We start from the raw sequence: 24662 nt of genomic DNA on the forward strand, positions 1-24662 counted from the left end.
GCGGGAACGTCTCCTCTTCGGCCTCCCAGGCCCGAGATGCAATCCTCCATGGCATTCTCCCTGTGAGGGAGACGCCGTTGCTGAGCCGCGGCTGGCCCCGCCCCCTAGGCGCGTGCGCGTGCTCCGGGGCCTTCAGATTTAAAGGGGCCAGCGCGGGAAACCTCACACAGCCCCCCTGATGACGTCAGACACTGCCGGGTTATTTAACCCGGCAGCTGTACCTTGCCTTGCAACGAGGTTCGCTCAGTTCCTCTGAGTCTCTAGTTGCTGCATTGGTCTCTGGATCATCTCTGCTGTCTTCTGGCTTCTGACCTGGCTCTGTTCCCTGACTATGTCTTCAGCTTCTGCCCCTGGCTTTGGTTTGTGGTCTACTTCTGGCTTTGGACCTGGCTTCGTCTTTTGACTACGTCTTCAGCTTCCGCTTCTGGTTTTGGATTTGACTTCTGACCTCTGGCTTCCGACCTGGCTCCGTCCCTCGACTCTGTCTTCAGCTTTCGCCCCTGGCTTCGGTTTGGACCTCTGACTCCTGGCTTCTGACCCGGCTTCGCTCCTGGACTCCGACTTCGGCTTCTTCCACCCCCAGGTATCCGGTACCCGCTGGCCCAGATGATTTTCCTAAGTCCCAGCGGCTTGGGCTCTCACGAGCTCCTCCTGGGGGAGCTGCGGGCTTCCGAGGGTGAAGACTCTTCCAGCCCCTGGGTCCAGCCATCCTCTTCCAGCCCCTGGGTCCAGCCATCCTCTTCCAGCCCCTGGGTCCAGCCATCCTCTTCGTCCACCTCTCCGGACTCTGCCCTGATCCTTGGTCGCATAGGGTCCCATCTAAGTCCAAGAGGCCTGGGTTCCTACCGGCTCCTCCTGGGGGGGGGGGGGACCTTGTGCTTCCAGTGGTGAAGTCTTCTCCAGGGTCACTTCAGCGCCGCCTCCCAGCTGGGGACTCTTCCTGTGGGTTCCCACAGGATTACATCTACCGTCTCGGCCGGCCCAAGGGTCCACGACCACAACAACAGAGAAGAGTGACCAAAATGATTAAGGTGATAGAAAGCTTCCTTATGTGGAAAGGCTAAACAGATTAGAGGTCTTCATTCTGGAGAAAAGATGGCTGAGATATGAGGTATGATAGAGGTCTACAAAATCTTGAGTGGGATGGAATGGTTATTTACCCTTTCAAATAGTACTAACACTAAGAAATATTCCATAAAGTTAATAGATAGTAATTTTAAAACACTCAATGCACAATTAAACAGTGGAATTTGTTGCCAGAGGATGTGGTGAAAGCAGTTAATGTAGCTGGGGTTAAAAAGAGTCTAGACAAGATCCTAGAGGAAAAGTCTTTAAACCATTATTAGCTATTTGGACTTGGGAAAGCCAAAGCCACTGCTTATGCCTGATTATGAGCAAGAAAGATATGAATCTTATTCTTTGGGATCCTGCCAGGTAGTTGTGACCTGGATCGGCTGCTGTTGGAGACCGGATCTGAGCTTGATAGCCCTTTGGTGGGGCGTAGTATTATATTGCTTATGATGCTTGTGTGCTATTGCTGGGGCTGGAGTTGAGGGTGAACAAAGAGAAAAGGCCAGTGGCATCTTTCTTGCTTTTGGCCTAGGCATAATACTTGCTGCCCTTTACAGATGCTCACTGAATAATACACTAGTAACTAGATTCCTCAGCTAATTGATGTTCAATATTCTCTGTGTCTGAAAATCCCAGACATAAGAACATAAGATTTGCCATATTGGAGCAGACCAAAGGTCCATCAAGCCCAGTATCCTGTTTCCAACAGTGACCAAGCCAGGTTACATGTACCTGGCAGGATCCCAAGGGGTAGATAGTTCCAAATCTGCTTATCCTAAGAATAAGCAGTGGATTTCTGCAACTTTACCTTAACAATGGTTAGTGGACTTTTCCTTCAGGAACTTGTCCAAACCTTTTTTAAATGCATCTACACTAATAACTTTCACAATATTCTCTGTCAAAGAATTCCAGAGCTTAATTATGCATTTAGTAAAAAAAAAAACTTTATCTTATTAGTTTTAAATATATTACCTAGTAACTTCATTGTGTGTCTCCTATTCTTTGTACTTTTCGAAAGAGTAAACAACTGATTAACATTTACTTGTTCGCTTTCACTCATTTTATAGACCTCGATCACATCTCCCCTCAGCCATCTCTTCTCCAAGCTGAAGCGTCCTAAACTCTTTAGCCTTTCCTCATAGGGGAATTGTTCCATCCCCTTTATCATTTTGGTCACCTTCTCTGTACCTTTTCTGATTCTGCTGTATCATTTTTGAGATGTGGAGACCAGAACTACACACAATACTCAAGAGGAAGTCACACCATGGAGCGACAGAGGTATTATGATATTCTCTGTTTTAGTCTCTATTCCATTCCTAATAATCCCTAGCATTCTATTTACTTTCTTGGCTGCTGCTGCATATTGAGCAGAAGATTTCTATATATTTTCAACAAAGATGCCTAGATCCTTTTCTTGAGTGATGACTACTAATATGGAACCTTGCATTAAGTAGCTATAATTTGTGTTACTGTTCCCTAAGTGCATTACTTTGTACTTGTCCACATTAAATTTAATTTACCATTTGCATGCTCAGTCTTCCAGTTTTGCAATGTCCTCTTGCAATTTTTCACAATCCTCTTGCGATTTAAAAGCTTTGAATACATTTTGATCACCTCACTAGTTGTTCTCATTTCCACATCGTTTATAAATATATTTAATAAGCAGTGCGCCAGAACAGATCCCTGGGGCATTCCACTGTTCACCTTTTTCCATTGGGAAAATTTACTATTTAGCCCTACTCTTTGTTTTCTGTCTTTTAACCAGTTGGCAATCCACAATAGGACACTGCCCCCCTATCCCATGACTTTTTAATTTCCTCTCTGGTGAGGGAATTTGTGAAATGCTTTCTGGAAAGCCAGATACGCTATATCAATTGGCTCACCTTTATCCACATGTTTATGCCCTAAAAAAAAATATAGCAAATTTGTGAGGCAAGACTTCCCTTGGCTAAATCCATGTTGGCTTTGTCCATTTAAATTATGCTTATCTATATGTTCAGCAATTTTGTTCTTTATGATAGTTTCTACCATTTTGCCTGGCACAGACCTCAGACTCACTAGTCTGTAGTTTTCTGGATCACCCCTTGGTCCCTTTTTAAAATTGACCTTACATTGGCTTATCTCCAGTGTTCATGTACCATAGATGATGTTACTGGTAGCTTACAAATTTACAATAGCAGGTCCACAATTTCATTCTCGGTTCTTTCTGCACTCTGGGATGTATACTATGTGGTCCAGGTGATTTGCTAATGTTAGTTTGTCAGTTTGCCCTAGTACATCTTCCAGGTTTACTGAGATTTACTTCAGCTCTTCTGAATCATAACCTTTGAATATCATTTCTGACATGGATATCTCGTACATCTTCCTCTGTGAATACCAAAGCAAAGAATTCATTTAGTCTCTTCTTTTCATCCCTAAGTGCCCCTTTTACCCCTTGATCGTCTAATGGTCCAACTGACTTCCTTGTATGCTTTTTATATGATTAATTGGTAGTTTCTGTTAAGATCTCCTGCAGCCACTGTGCAGGAGGAATCAGAGTGGAGCACTGTGCTGGTTTTGGCTGCTTCACTCTTAGTAAAATTGACTCCCTTCTAGCTGATCTCACTCTCAAATGACTTTGCCTTCTTCTGCCCCTGCACCATATTAACAGTGAAGATTGGAACAGAGAGCTGCTCTTCTAGCTTCTTACTTGACCCTATCTCTATAGCAGATTTCCCCCTCTTAAACATCTCTCCTTATCTTGGTTGCTATATGAGTGCTGCTTGTGCAGGCCCTAGTTTCCTATGGAGGAACAGCTTTTCCTCCTTTTCTCCCATTGCACATTTTCCCCTTGATGCCTCTGTGTCATGGGTCACTGCCGATGTCCCTCCCGAATGGGTAGTCCAACATCGAACAGCCGTCTATTCCAGCTCACTCGGTTCTGGTAGTCACTGCTGCGGTCCTAGTAGCCTTTTAATTCTGTCCAGCCTCACCTCAGACCTCCCGGCCTCCGTATGGCCTGTCCTTAAACTGAGGAGCAACTTGGCTCAGCGTCCCACCAGGTTCCCCCAGGTACAAACACAAAACAACATCTCAATGCCAGAACATGTCAGTCTCTTTTGTAAAGTTCTCAGTAGTAGTCTCTGGTAGGTCAGAAAAACTCCCTTTTATACAAAGCTACACCACCAGGCTTGCTCAGCCTAAATAACCGCCCTGCTTGGGAGTTTGCAAACCCACCCATACTCTCCTCCGGTTGTGCAGCAGGATGCGGCCTTCCCATGCCAAACAAACAGAAAACACAGTGTAGCTGCACTAAAGAAAAACCTTCTCTCCCACACTTTAAATCAACCCTTCCCCCAACAATGTCACTCACTCTATTTCTATGCTGCTTCTGAGGACTCCTCTGTTAGGGGATCCACGTCCATCTCCTCCTCTGTCTCTGAAGAACAGGCCTTCTCATACTCACTACCCCACTCAAGCACGCCCTCTTCCTCGATTACCATGGATTCAGCTGAGTCTGATTCACCAGTACTCAATTCAGCTGCCTGATCTACCTCTTCCTGGGCCCCTGGGTCTAATAGATTCTCGGGGTACCTGGGAGTTGTAGTCTTTCTCCTGTTCTTCGACACCCCCTGCTGTCCAACCCTGAGGTTGTTTTTCTTCTTTTTTTTATAACTCTGCTTTTGCTACCTCTGTGCGGGTTGTACCTCATTACACTATGACATGATGAAATTGTAAACAGATCTGTGGCTAGGTTTTTATGTGGCATTGTTTACACAGATACACACAGACAACAGTTACTTGTGTTAGATGTAAACATACTCTTTGCTTGCAGAGCTGAGGCTTATGCTAAGTTCCACTTTGTTGGAAGAATGGTACACATAATGAAAATACATATCTTGTCTCCTTTCCACACAAAGAGAGACTGAAAAATCTAAGTTTATTGTGTTTGCCTGTCACCGTATGCCACTGCTGACAATGAAACATATATCTCTCTGTATTTGTGCTTAAGAATCTGCAGACAGACACACTGTGTTTGCAATGCCAAGTTCTTACCCCTGGTGAATCTGACACTATAGCCATCTGAGAGAGATTAGTGTATCCTATGATACAGTGATTAGAGAGAACAGCCTACATTGTCGCCTTCTGTCTTCTTCAAATTTCTTTCTTTCCTTCTGACAAAAATCTTCAGACCCTCGGTGTTCCCCCTCTAAGAAGTATGAGTGCACAAAATGAAATTTTTCTTTCACTTTCAGTGATAGGCTGATTGAAAAAGTACTTCACCTTGATTGGTCCTGCTTCTTCCTTGTCCCTTCTCATTCTGGCTTTGCACTAGGCAGTGAAGAGAAATAAAGTGCAGTTTTCCTTGCCTCATAAGAATGAAATGAAAATTTTGAGCATTTTCTGAAGCACTGTCCATTTGTTCCGAAACAAGGAACCAAACTGAAAAAGGACACACTCATTGCATTTTATCTGTTCATTTCAAACAAATGTACACCCCTATCCTAGGACTCATTTTTATAATTTTGCTTTATCTTCTCTGTTGGTCCAAAAAATAAAATAAGTTACCAACAAAAATACGTCCTGTCTGACTTATTTTTCCTTATTTGATTGAAGATATTTCTGTTAGCAAATCCTACTTGTGTGATTATGGTTAACTATTTATCTTTGGAGAAAGCGAAGTGGCGTATCTATAACAGATGTTCTCACAGGACAAGCAGGATGGTAGTCCTCACATATGGGTGACATCACAGGATGGAGCCCTGTATGGAAAACTTTTCTGTCAAAGTTTCTATAAAGCTTTGACTGACACTGGCATACTGAGTGCACTGAGCATGCTCAGCCTGCAATTATCCCTGTGAGCCACAGGTGTCTCCCTCAGTCTTCTTTTTTCCGCTCTGTAGTAAGCATAGCGGTTAGGAGCTCTGTGAGAAATTCTCACACTTTTTTCTCATGGAAACACTTAAACCTTTACTTCACAAACGCTATTTCCCTGCATGGGTCTCCCTTCGCATACATTTAATCGACACTCGGTGAGTACTATGCCCTGTTTTTTGGTCGGTTCCTGTCACCTCGCTACGGTTTCCCCGGCCTACCAAACGAATTGCGGCCTTCTCTCTTCCTATGTTTTCACAGTTAGCCTCTTCCTATGTTTTCACAGATAGCCTGCAAGTGTCCTCCTGTGACCCTCTGCCTGGTTATTAGCGCTAGTGGGATAGGGACTTCCACAGTTGCCGCCAGGGCCTCTGTCGAATTAATACCTCAGTACCTTCATGCAGTCGATGCCCCCATCGCTACCATTGGTACCCCCTTCCAGGCCATCCTGCCTTTTTCGACACCAACACCCCTCCCCCTGCGGTTCGTCGATATCATTGATCCCTGCATCGATTCTTTCAGTGCCATCAATGTTTTCATCCATGGCACTGATTTTTCCATCGATGTCATCGATGCTTGGGTGGATGCCATCGATGTACACCTTGGTGCCATCGATGCCTGAGTCAGTTCCATCGATGCCATCGTCGATTCCATCGATGCCTGGGTCATGCCATCGATGCCCATTTTGATGCCGTTGATGCCTGGGTCGATGCCATCGATGCCCGTGGCGATGCCACTAATGCTGTCGGCGCCAGTCTCCATCCATTGATGCCGTCGATGCCCACGTCGTTTTCATCTGTGTCCTCATCGTTCCTGTCGATTCCATCGATGCCGCTATCAATTTCCCGATGCCATCGATGTCTATTCGATTCTTCGAAGCCACATCGTTTCCATCGATACCTACGCCGATGCCATCGGTGCCTCCGTCACTGTTATCGTTCCTCTGCCTGGGCCGTCGATGTTTTTTCATCTATATTTTTGATGATACCCTTGAGGCCACTTCTATGCTGCCATCAATATCGTCAATATTGACATAGCACCTACACGCAATGCCCTCGCCTAAACACAGTGCTCCATGCTTTGGGTTCTTAACTAAAGCCCCGTATCAGCCTACGACACTACATAGTGCCAGGAGCAGTGCAGGCATGCTGACAGTCCGTCATCATTCGCCATCCAAGACAGCGAGGGCATCCACCTCGGCGCTGGGGAAAGAACAGGCCAAACACCGTGACACTCATTGTCGCCGGCACGGTGACCATCTGCCACCGATGCCATTCAAGATATCGGTGCTATCCTACTTGGTGCTAGAGAATGCCCTGGCCAAGCAACATCGCTACTGCCACTGAGGACTGCCAATGCTGGCAGTCCTCGGTGCTCCAGAATGACTAGACCGAGTTTTGAGGAATTCTGTACTGGCGTCACGATACATTGAGCTGCTGCAAAGAGGGCCAGGTTCATGAGTCATAATGGCTCCCCTGTACCCGAGGCGTTCCCCACCGACACCGGTGCGGGGTTCTGACCCTCCACAAATTACTCTTGTAGCGCCAGACATGCTCAGCCTGTCTCCTCTGTACCTGCGCTACCATACCAGGTTACAGAGTTGAGTCGGACATTTACGTCCTTCAGGCTGTCCCTTGATGCCGCCTGAAATCCACAGAGCCATCGATCTTCACCGGCTCGTCCTTCTGCGATCCACGACAGATGGTAAGTACTCTAATCCCGCTTCGGCGACAATCCCATTGAGACCTGTTCTCTAAATCGGGCCATATGGTTCGAAAGGTTCTAGGTCGTCTTGTCTTCCAAGAACCATATTAGAGTCACATATCGCTATTGCCAGCTATGTCGGACACAATACCAAGAGAACTAGGGATGTGAATCGTTTTTGAACGATTAAAATTATCGTCAGATAATTTTAAAATCGTCCTAAATCGTTAGAGTGCACGATACAATACAAATGCCCCCGATTTATCGTCAGGGGCATATGTATTGTATCGTTAAATAGGGCACGGGAATTATTTGGGGGAGGGCGGGAAAACCGGCACACCAAAACAACCCCTAAACCCACCCCGACCCTTTAAAACCAATTCCTTACCCTCCCCCACCCTCCCGAACCCCCCCAAAATGTTAAATTACCTTGTAGTCCAGTGGGGGGGGGGGGGGTGTCCCGGCACGATCTCCCGCTCTCGGGCCATCGGCGCCATTTTGGCTGCCACTAATTAAAATGGCGCCGATGGCCCGATAAAAAGAAAAACCCACCCGACCCTTTAAATCAACCCCCCTTAGCCTCCCCCACCCTCCCGACCCTTTTTTAGGGAGGCCCGCGCCGCTAAAAAAAAAACCCACCCGACCCTTTAAATCGACGCCCCTTAGCCTCCCCCACCCTCCCGACCCTTTTTTTTTAGGGAGGCCCGCGCCGCTAAAAAAAAAACCCCCCACCCGACCCTTTAAATCGACCCCACCCTTCCGACCCCCCCCCAAACCTTTTAAAATTACCTGGTGGTCCAGGGGGGCCTCAGGGAGAGATTTCCTGTTCCCAGGCATCAGCTGTTCTAAAAAAAAATGGCGCCGATGCCCCTTTGCCCTTACCATGTGACAGGGTATCCGTGCCATTGGCCGGCCCCTGTCACATGGTAGGAGCACTGGATGGCCGGCGCCATCTTTAAAGATGGCGCCAGCCATCTTTACTCATCAGCCCCTATTATACTATACTCTATAATAGGGGCTGAAGAGTAAAGATGGCCGGCCATCTTTAAAGATGGCGCCGGCCATCTTTACTCATCAGCCCCTATTATACTATACTCTATAATAGGGGCTGATGAGTAAAGATGGCCGGCCATCCAGTGCTCCTACCATGTGACAGGGGCCGGCCAATGGCACGGATACCCTGTCACATGGTAAGGGCAAAGGGGCATTGGCGCCATTTTTTTTTAGAACAGCTGATTTCTGGGAACGGGAAATCTCTCCCCGAGGCCCCCCTGGATCTCTCCTCTCCCCGAGGCCCCCCTGGACCACCAGGTAATTTTAAAAGGTTTTGGGGGGGTCGGGAGGGTGGGGTCAATTTAAAGGGTCGGGTGGGTTGTTTTTTTTTTAGCGACGCGGGCCTCCCTAAAAAAAAAAATTAGCGATGTGAATTGGAATCGGAAACGATTCCAATTCACATATCTTAACGATCAGATTCCCCCCCCATCCCCAGCCGAATTTGATCGTTAAGACGATCTGGCACACGATTCACATCTCTAAAGAGAACCTCTCTACCAATCATTTGGGATTGCATCAGGACATCCTCTCGTTGTCAGCAACGGGACTCTGTACTGATTAATACTCTGGCTTATGGTTCCTAATTAAGGACCAAAATCCCAGATGCATTCGCTGATCTGCTAGACACAAGATCCAGCAAACACTGCCTCAATTGCAAATCCACCTCAAGGCCTGGCGACAGGTCTCAACGTTTTCTTGTATAGCACACAGAAATGTGGGTAAGACTTTTACCGCTCATGCTCCCGTGGGAGATTACATGATATCCAGATTACATCAGCCCGCCAGTTGGACACCTCCTGGTCTCTCAACTTGCCGGATATCAGAGCACCACTCCACTTGGTACCAAGGTTCAGGGTACAATCCCCTGGACGCTACAAAGCGCAGGGGGTGGGGTGGGGGAGTTTTAATCTCACTATTCTTTCTTTCAAAAGAAAGTAGTTACTCTCCACCCATCTTGGACCTCAGAAATATCAACTTTCTTCAGAAGGGACAGATAAAATGGTGTCTCTCGTCACCATACTTCATACCGCAGTAAGTAGGTTGCCTCTCTCCTCTAATCTTTCTGTGTGCTTCATGGTGAGTCAACAATATTACAATCCCACGATCTGCTGGTTGCTCCAGCTTCGGCAACTTGGGTATTTCATTAAATCACTAGCAGTGACTACTGTTTCTCTTCGGAGTAAAACATCATTCATGCTTTTCCTTGCATGGACAGCTGCATAACAACAGTCAATCCAAGCAAGGAGCTCTATCTTCTTCATGACTCACTATAAATCTACTACCTGGGATTGCTGTTAACTACCATAAATCCCATATAGAACACTTCTGGACACAACGAACATCCTGTCCAACAACCGCGCAGACATTCTGACAAATTCCTATGTCTCTGCGCGCATACAATATAACCTTTCATTGCTGGGCCACGGGATTTTTTTCACCATGCACTTTACTCATAGGTCCAGATTTGCTATGAGTAAGATTCAGTGAAATTTCAATTATCAGTGGATCTAAGCTGTTCAACCACTTTCATCCCTGATCCATATTGCAGATCTAGAACCAAATCCTCGGCTGGTCCTGCTCATGCTCGCGTTTACTCAGGGTTGCAGAGTTCGAACTAACATCTTCTCAACCCAATATGCGCTATTCCGCTCCATGCAGAGTTTCACATCAACTTCCTGGAACTTCAAGCCATGAGTTATGCCTTTATGCCTTACAATACTGCCTCTGCAACAAACCTTTGTGCATATAGACAGACAGCATAGTGACAATGTGGTATTTCCAACACACAAGCACGCACAACCTCTTAGCTGCTCTGCTAGGAAGCTGTGCAACTCTACCCTTGGCCCTTGCATCCCCATCCATGCATCCCCGGGCCACTTATCTAACAGACTTACTGAATGCACTAGCAGACCTTCTCCATATAGGTTTCCATCCTCTTGGATGGGCTCGGACTACATGTGTAGCAAGAAAAATCTTCTAGCGCTGAGGTCAACAGACCTTGCCCTCTGCGTCTGAATCGAACTATACGGTGGACAGATTCTACTCCCTACACATGTCTCGAAGGTATTCCCATGGATGCCTTTGCTGCAACAAAGGCCTCTTATATGTGTCTCTTTTGATGCCTCTCATAGCCAGCACTCTTATTATGCTGCCAGGAAAGGGTTCACTGTTTCTCAGACCCATGTCCTGGTCAAGACCAGTATGCTTTCCCATACTTCTCAATCTATCACACCAGTAACCAATTCGCCATCTCACAGGTCAGTCTCATATCATGGACTCACTACCTACCAGTACCTTATATCAAGGACTCACTACCTACCAGTACCTGGTAGCGTTTTTGTGACGCTACCAGGTACTGGTAGCGTCACAAAAACCTTCCACACATAAATCTTACCATTCAAAATGGCATGATTTACCACATGGCGCATACAAAAGGGTATTACCCCCTTTTTTTCTACATCACTCTTTTCTCCTACTCCTTCAGATTCTGCTCCCCAGACATCCTCCACATGGGTACACCTCTGTTCCAATTGACGTACCACTTGGGAGTGGGGATATCTGATTAACGGTTCAACCCCTTCTGAGTCGGCTTACCATGGGTTATCCACTGATTAAGCCGCCTCTATTTTTACTGATTAAGGAATGGGGCCTATATTTAGTGCTTACAAGACTCGTACGTTCCCCGTTCGAGCCTTTCCATTCCTCTCACTTAACAGTCTGGCATGGGAAATTCTTTCCCTTTTAGTCATCACATCTGCCAACAGGGTCAGTGAGTTCCACACCTGTTACATACTCACCCGACCGTGCGTTCCTCCGTGACCGAGTGGTTGTACATATTCAACTTCATATCCTTCTTAAGGTAGTCGCAGCATCTCACCTTACTCAGAATGTACTTTGCCCACTTTTACCCAACACCTCTCTCTCACCAGGGCGAGAGGGTTTTCTGCTCCTTGGACTGTAAAAGTGCATTTGCATTCTATCTAGACCACACTACACTCCATAGGTATTACACCTAACTCTTTCCTTCTGTGGCAAAAGCTAAGCTACGAGTTCCAGTGGGCAAACAGATGTTTTCCTCCTAATTGACGGTCTGTATCTGTTTTTCCTACCAACAAGCAGGCATTTCACTACAACACCGTGTGTAACCACACTCTGTTAGTTCCGTACCAGCCTCAATAGCTCATCTTCGGCCTGTGCCGCTTGTACATATTTGTAAGGCTGCGACCTGGAGCGCTCTCCATACCTTTGCAGCCCATTATTACTTAAGTAAGACTGGCCGGCATGCTTCCATGTTTGGCCAGTCCATCTACTCATCTTCTTTTTGGTTTAACTACCCAACATCCTTCCACCAACCCGTTAAGGGTTTCAGGATGCCCTCCTTACCAAACTCCACCCCCGTTGTTGCGCCTTTTGCACATCTTTGGGTGCATTTGGTGCACTCTCGGGCATCCTCAGCTCGGTACTCACCCATATGTGAGGAGTACCATCCTGCTTGTCCTGTGAGAAAGCAAATGTTGCTTACCTGTAACAGGTGTTCTCACAGGGCAGCAGGATGTTAGTCCTCACGAAACCCACCCGCCATCCCGCGGAGTTGGGTCTACATACATTTTATTATTTTAGTTTCGCTTGCGCTTTTTGCTATAAGACGAGACTGAGGGGAGACACCTGTGGTCACAGGGATAATTGCAGGCTGAACATGCTCAGTGCACTCTGTGCCAGTGTCAGTCAAAGCTTTATAGAAACTTTGATAGAAAAGGTTTCCATAACAGGGCTCTATCCACTGATGTCACCCATATGTGAGGACTAGCATCCTGCTGCCCTGTGAGAACACATGCTACAGGTAAGCAACATTTGCTTTTTCTTCTTTCAGATTTAGGCAACCCAGTCCCTTTAGGGTTGCAGCTTCTTTATTTCACTGGTTTTCTTCAAGTATAGGGCCTCCCCTTCACCCGGTGGTTCACACTGCATCTTCATGCATCAGGCATTGCTAGAACCAACCTGTACATCAGGAATGGGTGAGACTCTAGAAAATAAATAAATAAAAAATGGGAAGTAGAATTAAGCAAACAAAACTGGCGTTAAGGAAGTAAGAGTGTATGATAGTGGGGCTGGAGGGTTTGAGTTCAGTGATCCTAGGACAAAAAGAAAAATGGCAGGACAAAATACTCAGTGGAAAAGAGCTAAAGGAATACCTTGACGCCCAGCTTTCTTATTTTTTCCACTTTCTAGACGTGAATATCCATTTGTCACCTGCTTTATCGATAACCCCAAAATTCAAGTGCTTTTCTTTCTTGTATGTAGCTATGATCACAACCTAATCATTTTAAATTGCACTTTATTGTATATTTGGTTGGCAGGTATGACTAGAGTAATTTTTTTACAAGTTGATGATAGCTTTGAGTTGGGCCAGAGACTTGGGCATGCATATATCGGATATTGTAATTTTTCATTTTGAAGGTGACAGAATTAGTATTGATATGAAATGTATTGAGTGCAATTATTTTTCACATTTTCCACATCCTGGTTTTGCTACATGTAGATTTTTTAAAAATTTCTAAAAAAAAAAAAAGAAAAAAAAGAATGGTATTTGTTTCCATTTCAGAAATCTGTCCCCTTTGAGAAGTTTGGGACTGCTTGTGAGGAGCTAAACAGTGCATTATATCGAGAGCAACAGGCACAAATACTTTTAATTGAACAGGCACAGCAGCTGCAAAAACTGAATTATAGGCTAGAACTGAACTCCACTCAAGGAGCAGAAAAGGATCAAACCCTAACTGAGGCTGTAAAGGTAAAAGCTGATATTTACTTTTTACTACATAGCAATTCTTCTATTAAACACTGGAGAGAGTTGAAAGTTCATCTGAAACTCTAAATCGCAGCCTAAATCTGTTTTAGCAGTCTTTTTTTTTATTAGATACTTGACTGACCCAAACCAGATATCCCAAACTAAAGATAAAAGCATTCAGTGGAGATCAAGAGCACATTTTAGTGCCAGTGTCTGCTCTCAAGAGGACTATTATTTTTTGAAAATTGAACTAGACATGAAACTAAAATGTATTTATTGACAAATATGCTTTGTTTTTAGGAAAAATTAAAACCTTGTGTTTCTTACAGGACTTTTGTATCTGTGCGCCTGATGATATTGATGGCTAATGTATAAATCTTTGCTGTAACAAGTTTCAAAACATTTTAAAATAAAACTCTGTACAATACGTATTCATGCAGTAATAGTCATGAACATAAATACAAAAACATCTGTATAGTTATATGTTTTATTGTAAGCCAGTCAGCACTGTGGATTATGTGGCCTTTAATTATTTAAAATTAAATGAGTAAATTAGAGAAGACTGGTAAATACTACTGAATATGGAAGATAAAACCCAGGAGTTGAGTATATTCTATGTACCGTATATGTATTTATTTATTTAGTGGTCCAGCAGTTTTCTCTTGTTTCTGTGGGTTTCCAGCTCAAGTCAGAGCCTACCTCTAATGGGCTTTGGCACCATTCCCAACTACCTGGGAGAATTTACCCTATTTTATCTCACACTTATCCCACCCCTACCCGTTTAGTTTTGGTCGTCAGAATGACAGTCCTCCAGCAGTGATATCAACCCTGCTCCCTCTGAAATCTTTCCAATATGGCTCCTAAGTCTGGCTCTGTTTGTCATTGTTATGTGATGACTCAGACTCCCTCTGTTCAGGGGCTGAGAATTTTGCCTATGTAGTACCCCAAGATTGGCTAGTCTGGGAATTGAATCTAGGTCTTTCGCAGGGCTGTGTGTGGCATTTGCCATTGAATCACCAGGCAAACACAGGAGTGGAGTGTTAAAAGATGTTTGAAAGACTAAGGAATGGGTATGGCAGCTGCTTCCATCACAGGAAAAGTTTAATTAGAAAAATTAAGAAAAGAGCATGAAAGAGATGGGAAGAGTATTTTTAAAGAACATGTTTTGTGGTTCTCTTTGGGTGTTTATATTCTGCTGCTTGATGTGACTGACACCTGAGACAGAATTTGCCCTGTTATATTATGCCGCGGGTATGCTATTTTGTTGGCAGGGGTCTTGCAAAATAGATTTTTACAGAGAGAAAATTTTGAATGGGGCTCCCTTTGCGTTTGGAAGTTTCCTTTATACTTTTGTTCAACCGGAAAAAGGCACTGCCATTGTGCAAGAATCATATTTTAACCACTTAAGTGAGAACACAGGTGAAGTCAAGAAGCTTGAAAGCTATTATATGAAAAATAGAATCCAGAAGCACAGATGTTTCAGGCTACCAGCAATAATAAATCATGATCAGTCTGACTAATATGAGTCTGGAAAGTACTGTGAACAAATGGGATGCCAAGTTCCAGAATATACAGATGTTTCGTATATGTTTTTCCAAAGTATGATGATCAGTATCTTTGAAGGAAACTTATTTTGCACTATATAGCAACGAGAAACAACCCAAAGTTTAATTAGTTCAAGACACTGCCGCCAAGGCTGTTTTGGTTAGGAAGATCTGGGATAAAGCCACAGTACTGTTGCTTGCCTTACATGGGCTACCTATCAAACTGTGTATTTACTTACAAATCTTTGCTATCACTTTTAGGTCTTCAAGGGCTGTGCATCTGGTTACATAGTGTGAAGTCTGGCTCAATATTTTCCCTTCTTGCCCGGGACTGATGGCTGGCACTGTTCATAAATTTATGTTGCTTGTTCAAGAGAAAACATTCGTGGATAAGGCTTCACAGTTGTAGAATATGTTACCGACGGACCTAAAGAAATCAACTGTCTTAAATTTCAAAAGAATTTTAAGACCTGGCTATTTAGTGACTAGGCTGGATTTTGTTTTGACTGGGATCATTTTTGGATGCTGGTTTCTAGTTAAGGAAGAGGGATGTCTTATACTGTTATGGTCTAACCAGCTGACACCTGTTGAAGTTCCCTGAAGGCCCCTATTCACTGTTCCTCCTTGCAATTCATAAGAACATAAGAAATTGCCATGCTGGGTCAGACCAAGGGTCCATCAAGTCCAGCATCCTGTTTCCAACAGAGGCCAAAACCAGGCCACAATACTCCCTTCCAGCCTCCTCTGTTCCTTACCAGTCCCTTCTCTTCAGTTTGTTCCTCAATACACTCTGATCATCTTCCTCAGGCGCACCCCAGCATTCCCTGCACCCTTTAACAGTCCAGCCCAGCACACTGTACCCCCCCCTTCCACAGCCTGACTCCAGCTCAGTGTAACCCACCCTCCCCAGAACACTGTGATGCTGAGACCCCTATCACTGATCCAGCCCCAGCACAGTCTGCTCTCTCCTTCCCCAGCTCGACCCTCAGCCACTAACTCCCAATTTCTTCCAAATATTAAAATAAAATAAAATTCCTGGTTCTGGGCCCTCCTCCTGCTGATCCAGACCCACTTCAAACTGGTCTTATTTACCTCCTCCCAACCTCCCCCAACCCCATTGCAGGTCCAGGCCTTTATGAACTGCTCCTGCAGTTCATAATGGCTGCTAGTCAACCAAAGGCCAGTTTGAAATGCATCTGGTAAGCAGGACAGGAGAGTCTGGGGATCATCTGATACATATAGACCTAAGAATGGGATGTGGGATTGGGGGGGGGGGGGGGAGGTCGAGGGCACCTCTGCTGGTTGACTAAGTCATTTTGAAATGGGTTTGATTGGCAGTGGGAGGGCTGGAAACTGGGAGACTTTTATTTTTACCAAATTGATTAGTAGCTGGTGTGGAGTGTATGTGCACTGATGCAAGCATGCACACCCCATCAACTTTTTGCCTCAGAAGCAATGGGTTTGTCCGTTGCTGTCTGTACACCCCACCTGCCAGCAACAGACAGGAATCATCTGGCCCAAGTGTCAGGGGCGGTTCTATAATGAGGCAGGGTGAGATGGCCGCTTCAGGTGGCAAACTTTAAAGCAGCAAAACTGGCCCCCCCCCCCCCCAACTCCTCTAGCGGTCGCCTCACCCTGCCACCAAAACAACAAAGAATCCACACAAAATTCCCTCCTGCACAGCTGGGATCACCTTCATTTCAGAGGCATACTAAGGGGGGGGGGGGGGGGGGGAGGCGGTGCGCTTCGAGTACTAACAGGGGGAGGGGTGCCATTGCCATGGTCTCGCGGTGATGCGCAGAAGTAACGTGGCGGTGTTCCTATTCCCCGCCAGCAAAAGCGAGGCCCTGCGATGCTGCCGGTCTTTCCCCGGAGCCGGCAGCAGAAGAGGCCCTGCGGTGCTGCCGGGGTTTCCTCTGAGCCGGCGGCAGATGAAGAAGCCCTACTGTGTAGCCAGCTGCCGAAGAAGAGGTCTAAAATGTGCGTGAGAGAGCAAGATATTGGCCCTGTGAGCGTGAATGCCCGTGTATGAGAGGCTCCCTGTGATTATGAGAGAGGGGGACAGGGGGTGGGGGAGCACCATCTCATCCCTCGCCTCAGGCAGCAGATTGCCTTGAGCTGCCCCTGCCAAGTGTGTTATATATGTAAATGTTTCTTGATGTATTGGAATGCTTGAATTATGATTTTTTTGTACTTGATGTTATAATATGCCTTGAATTCAGATGTCTGGGGTAAAAGTGGAATTACAAATGCCCATTTATTTATTTGGATTTATTGCTCACTTTTTTGAATAAAAAATCCACTCAAGGCAGGGTATTAGAACAGCAGCATATCATCAGAGATCAGTAGCAGCTGAACAATAGACCAAGGTGCACATTAAGGACTATTGTCTATGGACTGAACTAGTGTATAAATCAACAGTAGTAGCTTAACAATAGAGGAAGGTGTAAAATGGTAAGGAATTGAACTAGAAATAAACTGACATGAAAATGAATCAATTAAAATCAACAAATATGCATATACTTAATATAAATACCCCAACATCTCTAGAAAACAAATAAGTTGTAGCAGGATTTTCGAGGTACTCAGAAATTGGTACCAATCAGTTTAGTTTAATGCATGCTTTCTAGGGAGGACAAAGTTATGGGTTTGACTTTAAAGGCCTGGCAGAAGAGTAGTTATGTATGCATTTGGCAAAGTTTTTCGGGGAGAGAGTTCCATAGAGGAAGTGCTGCTCACAAGAAAGATCATTGATCAATATCTGTTCTATTGATTTCTTTTGCCCCTGGTGTTGTCTGGAGGGAGTGTATAAGAACAACCTTTCTCTTAGGTAAATGTTCAGTCTGCTCTTTGAATCTTGAAAATCAGATTCAGGATTTTGAACTTTCTTCTGTAAGGAGCTAGTATAGTAGCATGTATAATTTGTTTAGGACTGGTGTGATATGATCTCGTTACTTGTATTCTTCTTTCTGTTGTGTAGCTGAATTTTGTATTATCTGGAGTTTGTATAGGGCCTTATTTGAGTGCATTATAATAATCTAGCTGTGTGATGTCCATGCCATGTGCTACAGTGATTAGGTTTATTGTTTTAATGAGGGGGAGTAATAGATTATTATTACAATTTTATTGTATAAAAATTAGTTTCTCAATATTGAAAATAAATTTTTCAGGATTAAGAGAAGGTCATACCAGAAATAAGTAGATAATGCTATTGGTCCTAGTATATCTGTTTTCTCAATGTTTTATTTCTGCTTTCTCAAGGTTTCATAAAAAAATATGTATACACAAAGTACAGTTCTGCCAGCTAAATTGTGTGAATGAAGGTATTTTGAATATATCTTCCACATAACATATTAAAGAATGACCAAAAGTGTCCCTTGTTAGTGATATCAAAATCTTTGCAGATGTTAGACATGCAAGGTCAAAATAGAAGTGTGTAGTGATACCTAACACTCCCCAGTAGGAAATGTCTTGCATAGAGTGTGTTTAACAAAAGTAATGAGCCCACTTTGGCTCATGTTCTTTTGTTGAGCCTTTCATTCTGGGAGGGTGGCTGATGCTCATGGTTGGAACCCTCAGGCCTTCCACGAGAAGGGAAATTTCTTGGGATCTAAAAGAGGAGAAGAGTAATGAGAGGAGTTAGTTCCTTCGTTCTGGGTATTTCACCGAAGATTTGTCTTCAGTGTTTGAAAGTGGTTTTCTAGTTAGAATAAGGACTGCCAAACTGGAAATATCTACTTCTGAACACAATATCAGCAGAAGCCTCATTGTTTCTGTTCAGGAGAGCATCCAGTTCAGCTACTGAGCTAGAGAGATCTACACACCAAAAAGCAGGCACCAAGAGGGGAAAATCCCAGTGAAGGTTCCTTCTCCAAAGATTGATTATTTATTTTTTATTTGATTTATATCCCACCTTACAGACACTTCAACGTTGATTACATTCAAATACTGTAGGTATTTGCTAGGAAATGATTGGTGAAAAAAAAACCTTGATTTGTGAAGATTAGTAGTGACTAACTTTTTGGATTGTTGATTGTACTGTTCCCCAGTTTATACTGTTCTGATATTTATCTGAGACAGTTACTCAGCAAAGGATTTATTTTCAGCAACTCCCAGACAGTGTGACTCATTGTTATTTTTACTGGAAGGTGTCAGAAGACCTCCAAAAGACTAAGTCTTGAAAAACTTTAATCTCTCCTCCCCTACCTCCACTGTCAGGAAAGAACTTGGGAGCATGGATCACAACTTGGTCTAAGAACATAAGAACATGCCATACTGGGCCAGACCAAAGGTCTATCAAGCCTAGTATCTTGTTTCCAACAGTGGCCATTCCAGAGCACAAGTACTTGGCAGGATCCCAAATGGTCAATAGATTCAATACTGCTTATCCCAGGCATAAGCAGTAGATTTTCCCAAGTCCACCTTAAATGAGCCACTGTGTCAAATTTAGCCAGTGGAACAGGGACTATACATAAGCAATTTTAAGTCAGTATTTTTAAACTAACAAGGCTCAGAAAATAATTTGGAGAGACTTTGGTTCTGCCTGGAACGGCTACTATGAAAGTGTGATTGATTGCAGGAGATGGTGGCAGTAGTTTCGGCATCAAGAGAAAATCCCTGTAGAATTTCCCTTTGAAAATTCTTCGTGGGTTGGTGCTGCAGGGATTCTTTATCCTGCATATTTTGCTTTTATCCTGCTCCTTTTCTCTGCATGATGAGGAGAGGAACAGTTTTCAAAGGTTTTTTTTATATGGGTAAATACCCATTTACTTGCAGAAATCCTTTCCAAAATTAATCCTTTAAAGAGGTAAATACAGTCTTTTTGGCTTCCAATGCAATATGATGCCAGTAAGTTATCAATACATATCATCAGTCACTTATTTTCAGAAGATGAATTTAATAATAGTTTTGCTTAATTTCATACATTTATTAGTTTAATTCCATATTCTTTTATCTTTTTAATGGCATATAGCATTGGAGTAGAGGAGTAGCCTAGTGGTTAGAGCAGCAGGGTTCAAATTCTGCTGCCGTTCCCGGCACTGAAGACAGGCTCACCGGTCTTTAGTTCAGTCCTAGATCCCTTTTTAAATATCGGGGTTACATTGGCCATCGTCCAGTCTTCAGGTACATTGGATGATTTTAATGATAGGTTACAAATTAATTGAAATAGGTCTGAAATTTCATGTTTTAGTTATTTAAGAACCCTGGGTGTATTCTATCCGGTCCGGGTGATTTACTACTCTTCAGTTTGTCAATCAGGCCTACCACATCTTCCAGGTTCACCGTGATTTGTTTCAGTTGATTTGAATTCATCACCCATGAAAACCATCTCCGGAACGGGTATTTCCCCAACATCTTCTACAGTAAACACCGAAGCAAAGAAATTGTTTAATAATCTTTCCGTGATGGCCTTATCTTCCCTAAGTGCCCCTTTAACCCCTCAATCATCTAACAGTCCTACCGACTCCCTCAGGCTTTCTGCTTCAGATATATTTAAGAAAGTTTTTATTGTGAGTTTTTGTCTCTACGGCCAACTTCTTTTCAAATTCTCTCTTGGCCTGTCTTATCAATGTCTTACATTTAACTTGCCAACGCTTATGCATTATCCTATTTTCTTCTGATGGATCTTTCTTCCAATTTTTGAATGAAGATCTTTTGGCTAAAATAGCATCTTTCACTTCACTTTTTACCCATGCAGCCAATTGTTTGTCCTTCCTTCCACCTTTCTTAATGCATGGAATATATCTGGACTGTGCTTTAGGATGGTATTTTTTTTTTTTTTTTGTTATTAAAGGTTTTTATTGAAACAACAGCAACAGAAAACCTACATACCAGACCAATCAAACAGTGATTAAGGTACACATAAGGAACATTATAAATCCACATTCGGATGGTATTTTTTAACAATGTCCATGCCTGTTGCACACTTTTTACCTTTGTAGCTGCACCTTTCAGTTTTTTGGGGTTTTTTCGTTTTAACTATTTTTCTCATTTTATCAAAGTGGATGGTAGGGAGTGGTGAGCGACTTTTTTTTGCCACAAACTTGAAGCATTTCTTTTATTTAACTGTCTCTCAAAATCTTGGTAGTGGTGTGAGTGTTTCCGACTCTGAAGGCTATAATGCCCAAAATACTGGTTCCACAGCACCTTGGCTACTGTGGTAGCACCCTGATATTTAGTGAGAAATGCTTGGGCATATCTGATAAAATGATTAGTGGCCATTAATGTGCTACAGGTGTTATGATTGTCATTATCCAGAGCGAGAAATTCAATGCACACGAGGTCCATGGGACCTTTGCTAGTGATGTTGGTTAATGATGCAGGTCTCATGGGCAATGTCTTTCTCATAATACACTTTGCACAAGTTTTCATTTAGGACTCCACTTCAGCTGACAACTTTGATCAGTAGAGCCAAGTTTTCACTAACTCAGCGTTAGTCAATATCTCTCTGAGGTGGTTTAGGTTATCTAGTGCTAAAAGAGGGATAGTTACCATAGAAGTGCCAATATTATGAATTCTTGTAGGTTACTTACCTGGAAAAGGGGATAAGACATTGTCCCAGTACCCTCCCCCAGTATCATGCTCTGGTTTCACTACATAGATTCTCTGAACAGTAATATTTCAATTTGGTTCAGCAAATCTAAATATGTTGACAACAGAAGTAAGAGAGTTTTAACTTACTGGAGGCAAATCAAAATTTAAAATCGTAGAAATAATGCTGTAAAATTGAAACCCACAAATAGAAATAACAGGAGACAGGGAAAACCCCAAGTCAATGAAAGCCCCCTACAAAAAGTCAATCATGCAATAGTATGTCACCTATAGCAGCTGGCTGATTACTTAGCTGATAAATTTTAACAGTAAATGTATAGCATACATATGGAAATGCTAGGTTCCTTAAACTTAGTGTGTCTAAATGTGCACATAAATTTCACTAGTGGGGCTCATTTGCTGGAATGGCATAGTGGCAAGCTCAGGTTTTATTTTTCTTGTCTTTGATACACACTCCAAAGTGCAGTTCCTTGGACAGCAGAACCGCACCTTAGAAATGCAAGAGTCAGAATTTCTGGGGAACACAGGCGCAGAGATGATGGGATTATTTTCCCTCTCTTCCAGAACTGTCCCCTCTACTCAAACAGGCAAGGATGAGTACAAAGCTCCCTTGTATGTATGCTCCTCCAGAGAAACTCTGATCACTTAGCTGTTGTTTTCTCACTTGGCAGGGTGTAGCAGTCAGATTCCCTTTCATTCCAAACATGAGGGTAGGTGCAGAAACTCCCCTCTGGTCTCTGGATTGTTTTGGAACAGCTCCTACCATGGCAGCGCACAGCTGTCCTGGAGGCCAATGCAATACAGTCTGCTTAGTCAAGCGCACTGTTTAACCTGCAGTTGGACGCGGGGTTGTATACTCGCGTCCACAGCCTTTTATGCTATAAGGGGATTAGCGTCTCCACAATGCGCATCCAACGCATCGGAAAACTAATAGCGCTCATCACATGCAAATGCATGTGAATGAGGCTATTAGTTATTCACTCCACATACAGTAAAAAAAAAAAATGTGCGTCCAATACGTTCATTTTTGCGCTCAGAAATTAACACCTGCCTGGAGCACTTCCAGTATCTCATTCTGCCGTATGAGCTTGCGTCAGCCCCATGTATCTTTATAAAATGCCTAGCCGAGGTGGCGGTGCAACTTTGCAGACTGGGAGTTCATGTTTACCCATATCTGGACAAGTGGCTGCTCAAGAGCAGCTCTCAGGTGGGGGCCAAACGGGTTCATGTGCTCGACCATCTGGGTGCTGGAGACACTAGGGTTTGTTATAGGTAGGGATTTTTATTTGTCCTGGAAATTTATCAGGGTTTATTATGACAAGAACAAAAACAAGAGAAAATCAGTTGAAAAATGTGTCTATATTATTTTTCTGGGTAAATATCAAAGTTTATTTTGGTGGACAGAAGCCATACAATAAAACATTAGTAAGCAGATTCTCCCACGCACCCACATCTCCTAGCTGAGAATCTCCCTCTTCCCTTTCTCTCCCCCACCCCCCCCCCCCCCACCCAATTGCAACAGCATTCCTCCTTACTAGTGGTGACTCCAGACTTCTCCTTTCTCCTTCGGCGGCATGTTTACTGAGGTTCCCATGCTCCGCAGCATTGCACTTCTGCTTTTTGTGTGGGGCCAGGAAGCCTGTTAAAAAGTGCTTCTGGCAGGCATGGCCCACTTCAACTGCCATAGTGACATTGGAGAGTGAGCACTTCACTGGTAGGTGGGTGGGGCGGCGAGACTTGAAATGCTGAAGATGCTTTGACCCACACTGGCGTCTAGCAGTTGCTGGAGGCTTTGAGACACTGTATCTGCAACTCTAGAGCTGCTTTTTAATCAGTCTAAAATTAAGGTGAAAATTGGTTTCCACTGCTTATATCTTTTGGAAAAATCTATGGGTTAAAATAAGTTTAAATTGAAACTAAGGACCCTATCTGCAGGTAGACTATAAAAGAGTTTGCAGATTTCTAATCCATTATGGGATTACTTCACCTTTTCTTTTTCTTTTGATATCAAATTCTTCAACTTGGCTAAAGAACCTTTTTTCCTTGGCCCGGCTGTTTCCTCCTCCTCTTTCTTTAGCCTTCCAGCTCAGTTAGAATCAGTATCTAATGAGGCTACAGCATCACATGCCTTAATTCAGAACTACCATTCTCCATTTTGAACCCTCTTCCCACTCCCATTTAGCCATTGTAGCAACAGTCATTAGCTGGAGGACATAGATCATAGCTCCCTCTGGCTTTTGTTAGGCATACACCCTTTGGGGCGGATTTTCAGAGCCCTGCTCGCGTAAATCCGCCCAAAACCGGGCGGATTTACGCGAGCAGGGCCCTGCGCGCCGGGAAGCCTATTTTACATAGGCCTCCCGGCGCGCGCAGAACCCCGGGACTCGCGTAAGTCCCGGGGTTCTCCGAGGGGGGCGTGTCGGGGGCGGGCCTGGTCGTCGCGGCGTTTCGGGGGCGTGTCGGCAGCATTTTGGGGGCGGGTACGGGGGTGTGGCTACGGCCCGGGGCGGTCTGGGGGCGTGGCTGCGCCCTCCGTACCCGCCACCAGGTCGCTGCCCGGCGCGCAGGAGGCCCGCTCGCGCGCGGGGATTTACTCCTCCCTCCGGGAGGCGTAAATCCCCGGAGAAAGGTAAGGGGGAGGTGTAGACAGGGCCGGGCGGGTGGGTTAGGTAGAGGAAGGGAGGGGAAGGTGAGGGGAGGGCGTTAGAGGATTCCCTCCAAGGCCGCTCCGATTTCGGAGCGGCCTTGGAGGGAACGGGGGTAGGCTGCGCGGCTCGGCGCGCGCAGGCTATACAAAATCCATAGCCTTGCGTGCGCCGATCCAGGTTTTTAGCAGATACGCGCGGCTCTGCGCGTATCTACTAAAATCCAGCGTACTTTTGTTTGCGCCTGGAGCGCAAACAAAAGTAGGCTATTCGCGCTCCTTTTAAAATCTGCCCCTTTGTCTGGCCATTAGTTAATACTGTTGTTTGAGAATCCTTCCCCTCCAGGGCTATTAAGATCGCAGCATCCCAAGTCCTGCCCAGCCTAAGAATTTGAAGCTAGGCTTAGACTTCAAATCCAGATATCATGCATGGCAGCATATAGTGCTGTTGAGC

General features: G+C 44.5%; 1 protein-coding gene across 8 annotated transcripts in view; it reads left to right on the forward strand.

Annotated features, from left to right (window-relative positions):
- Positions 1 to 24662, forward strand: part of CCDC171 (coiled-coil domain containing 171) — a 982183-nt gene that overhangs the window by 421418 nt on the left and 536103 nt on the right. For 7 of the 8 annotated variants that reach the window (XR_003857717.1, XM_029608527.1, XM_029608546.1 and 4 more), the window contains one exon: positions 13286 to 13471. The exons of the other annotated variant lie outside the window; for it this stretch is intronic. Coding sequence is in view for 6 of the 7 variants with exons in the window: in XM_029608527.1 (XP_029464387.1) it covers positions 13286 to 13471 (186 nt within the window). In the remaining variant the exon portion in view is untranslated. The remainder of the gene's footprint in view (positions 1 to 13285; positions 13472 to 24662) is intronic. 8 annotated transcript variants of the gene reach the window in all.

Source organism: Rhinatrema bivittatum, chromosome 1 (assembly GCF_901001135.1).
Source record: "Rhinatrema bivittatum chromosome 1, aRhiBiv1.1, whole genome shotgun sequence".
Lineage (NCBI taxonomy): Eukaryota > Metazoa > Chordata > Amphibia > Gymnophiona > Rhinatrematidae > Rhinatrema > Rhinatrema bivittatum.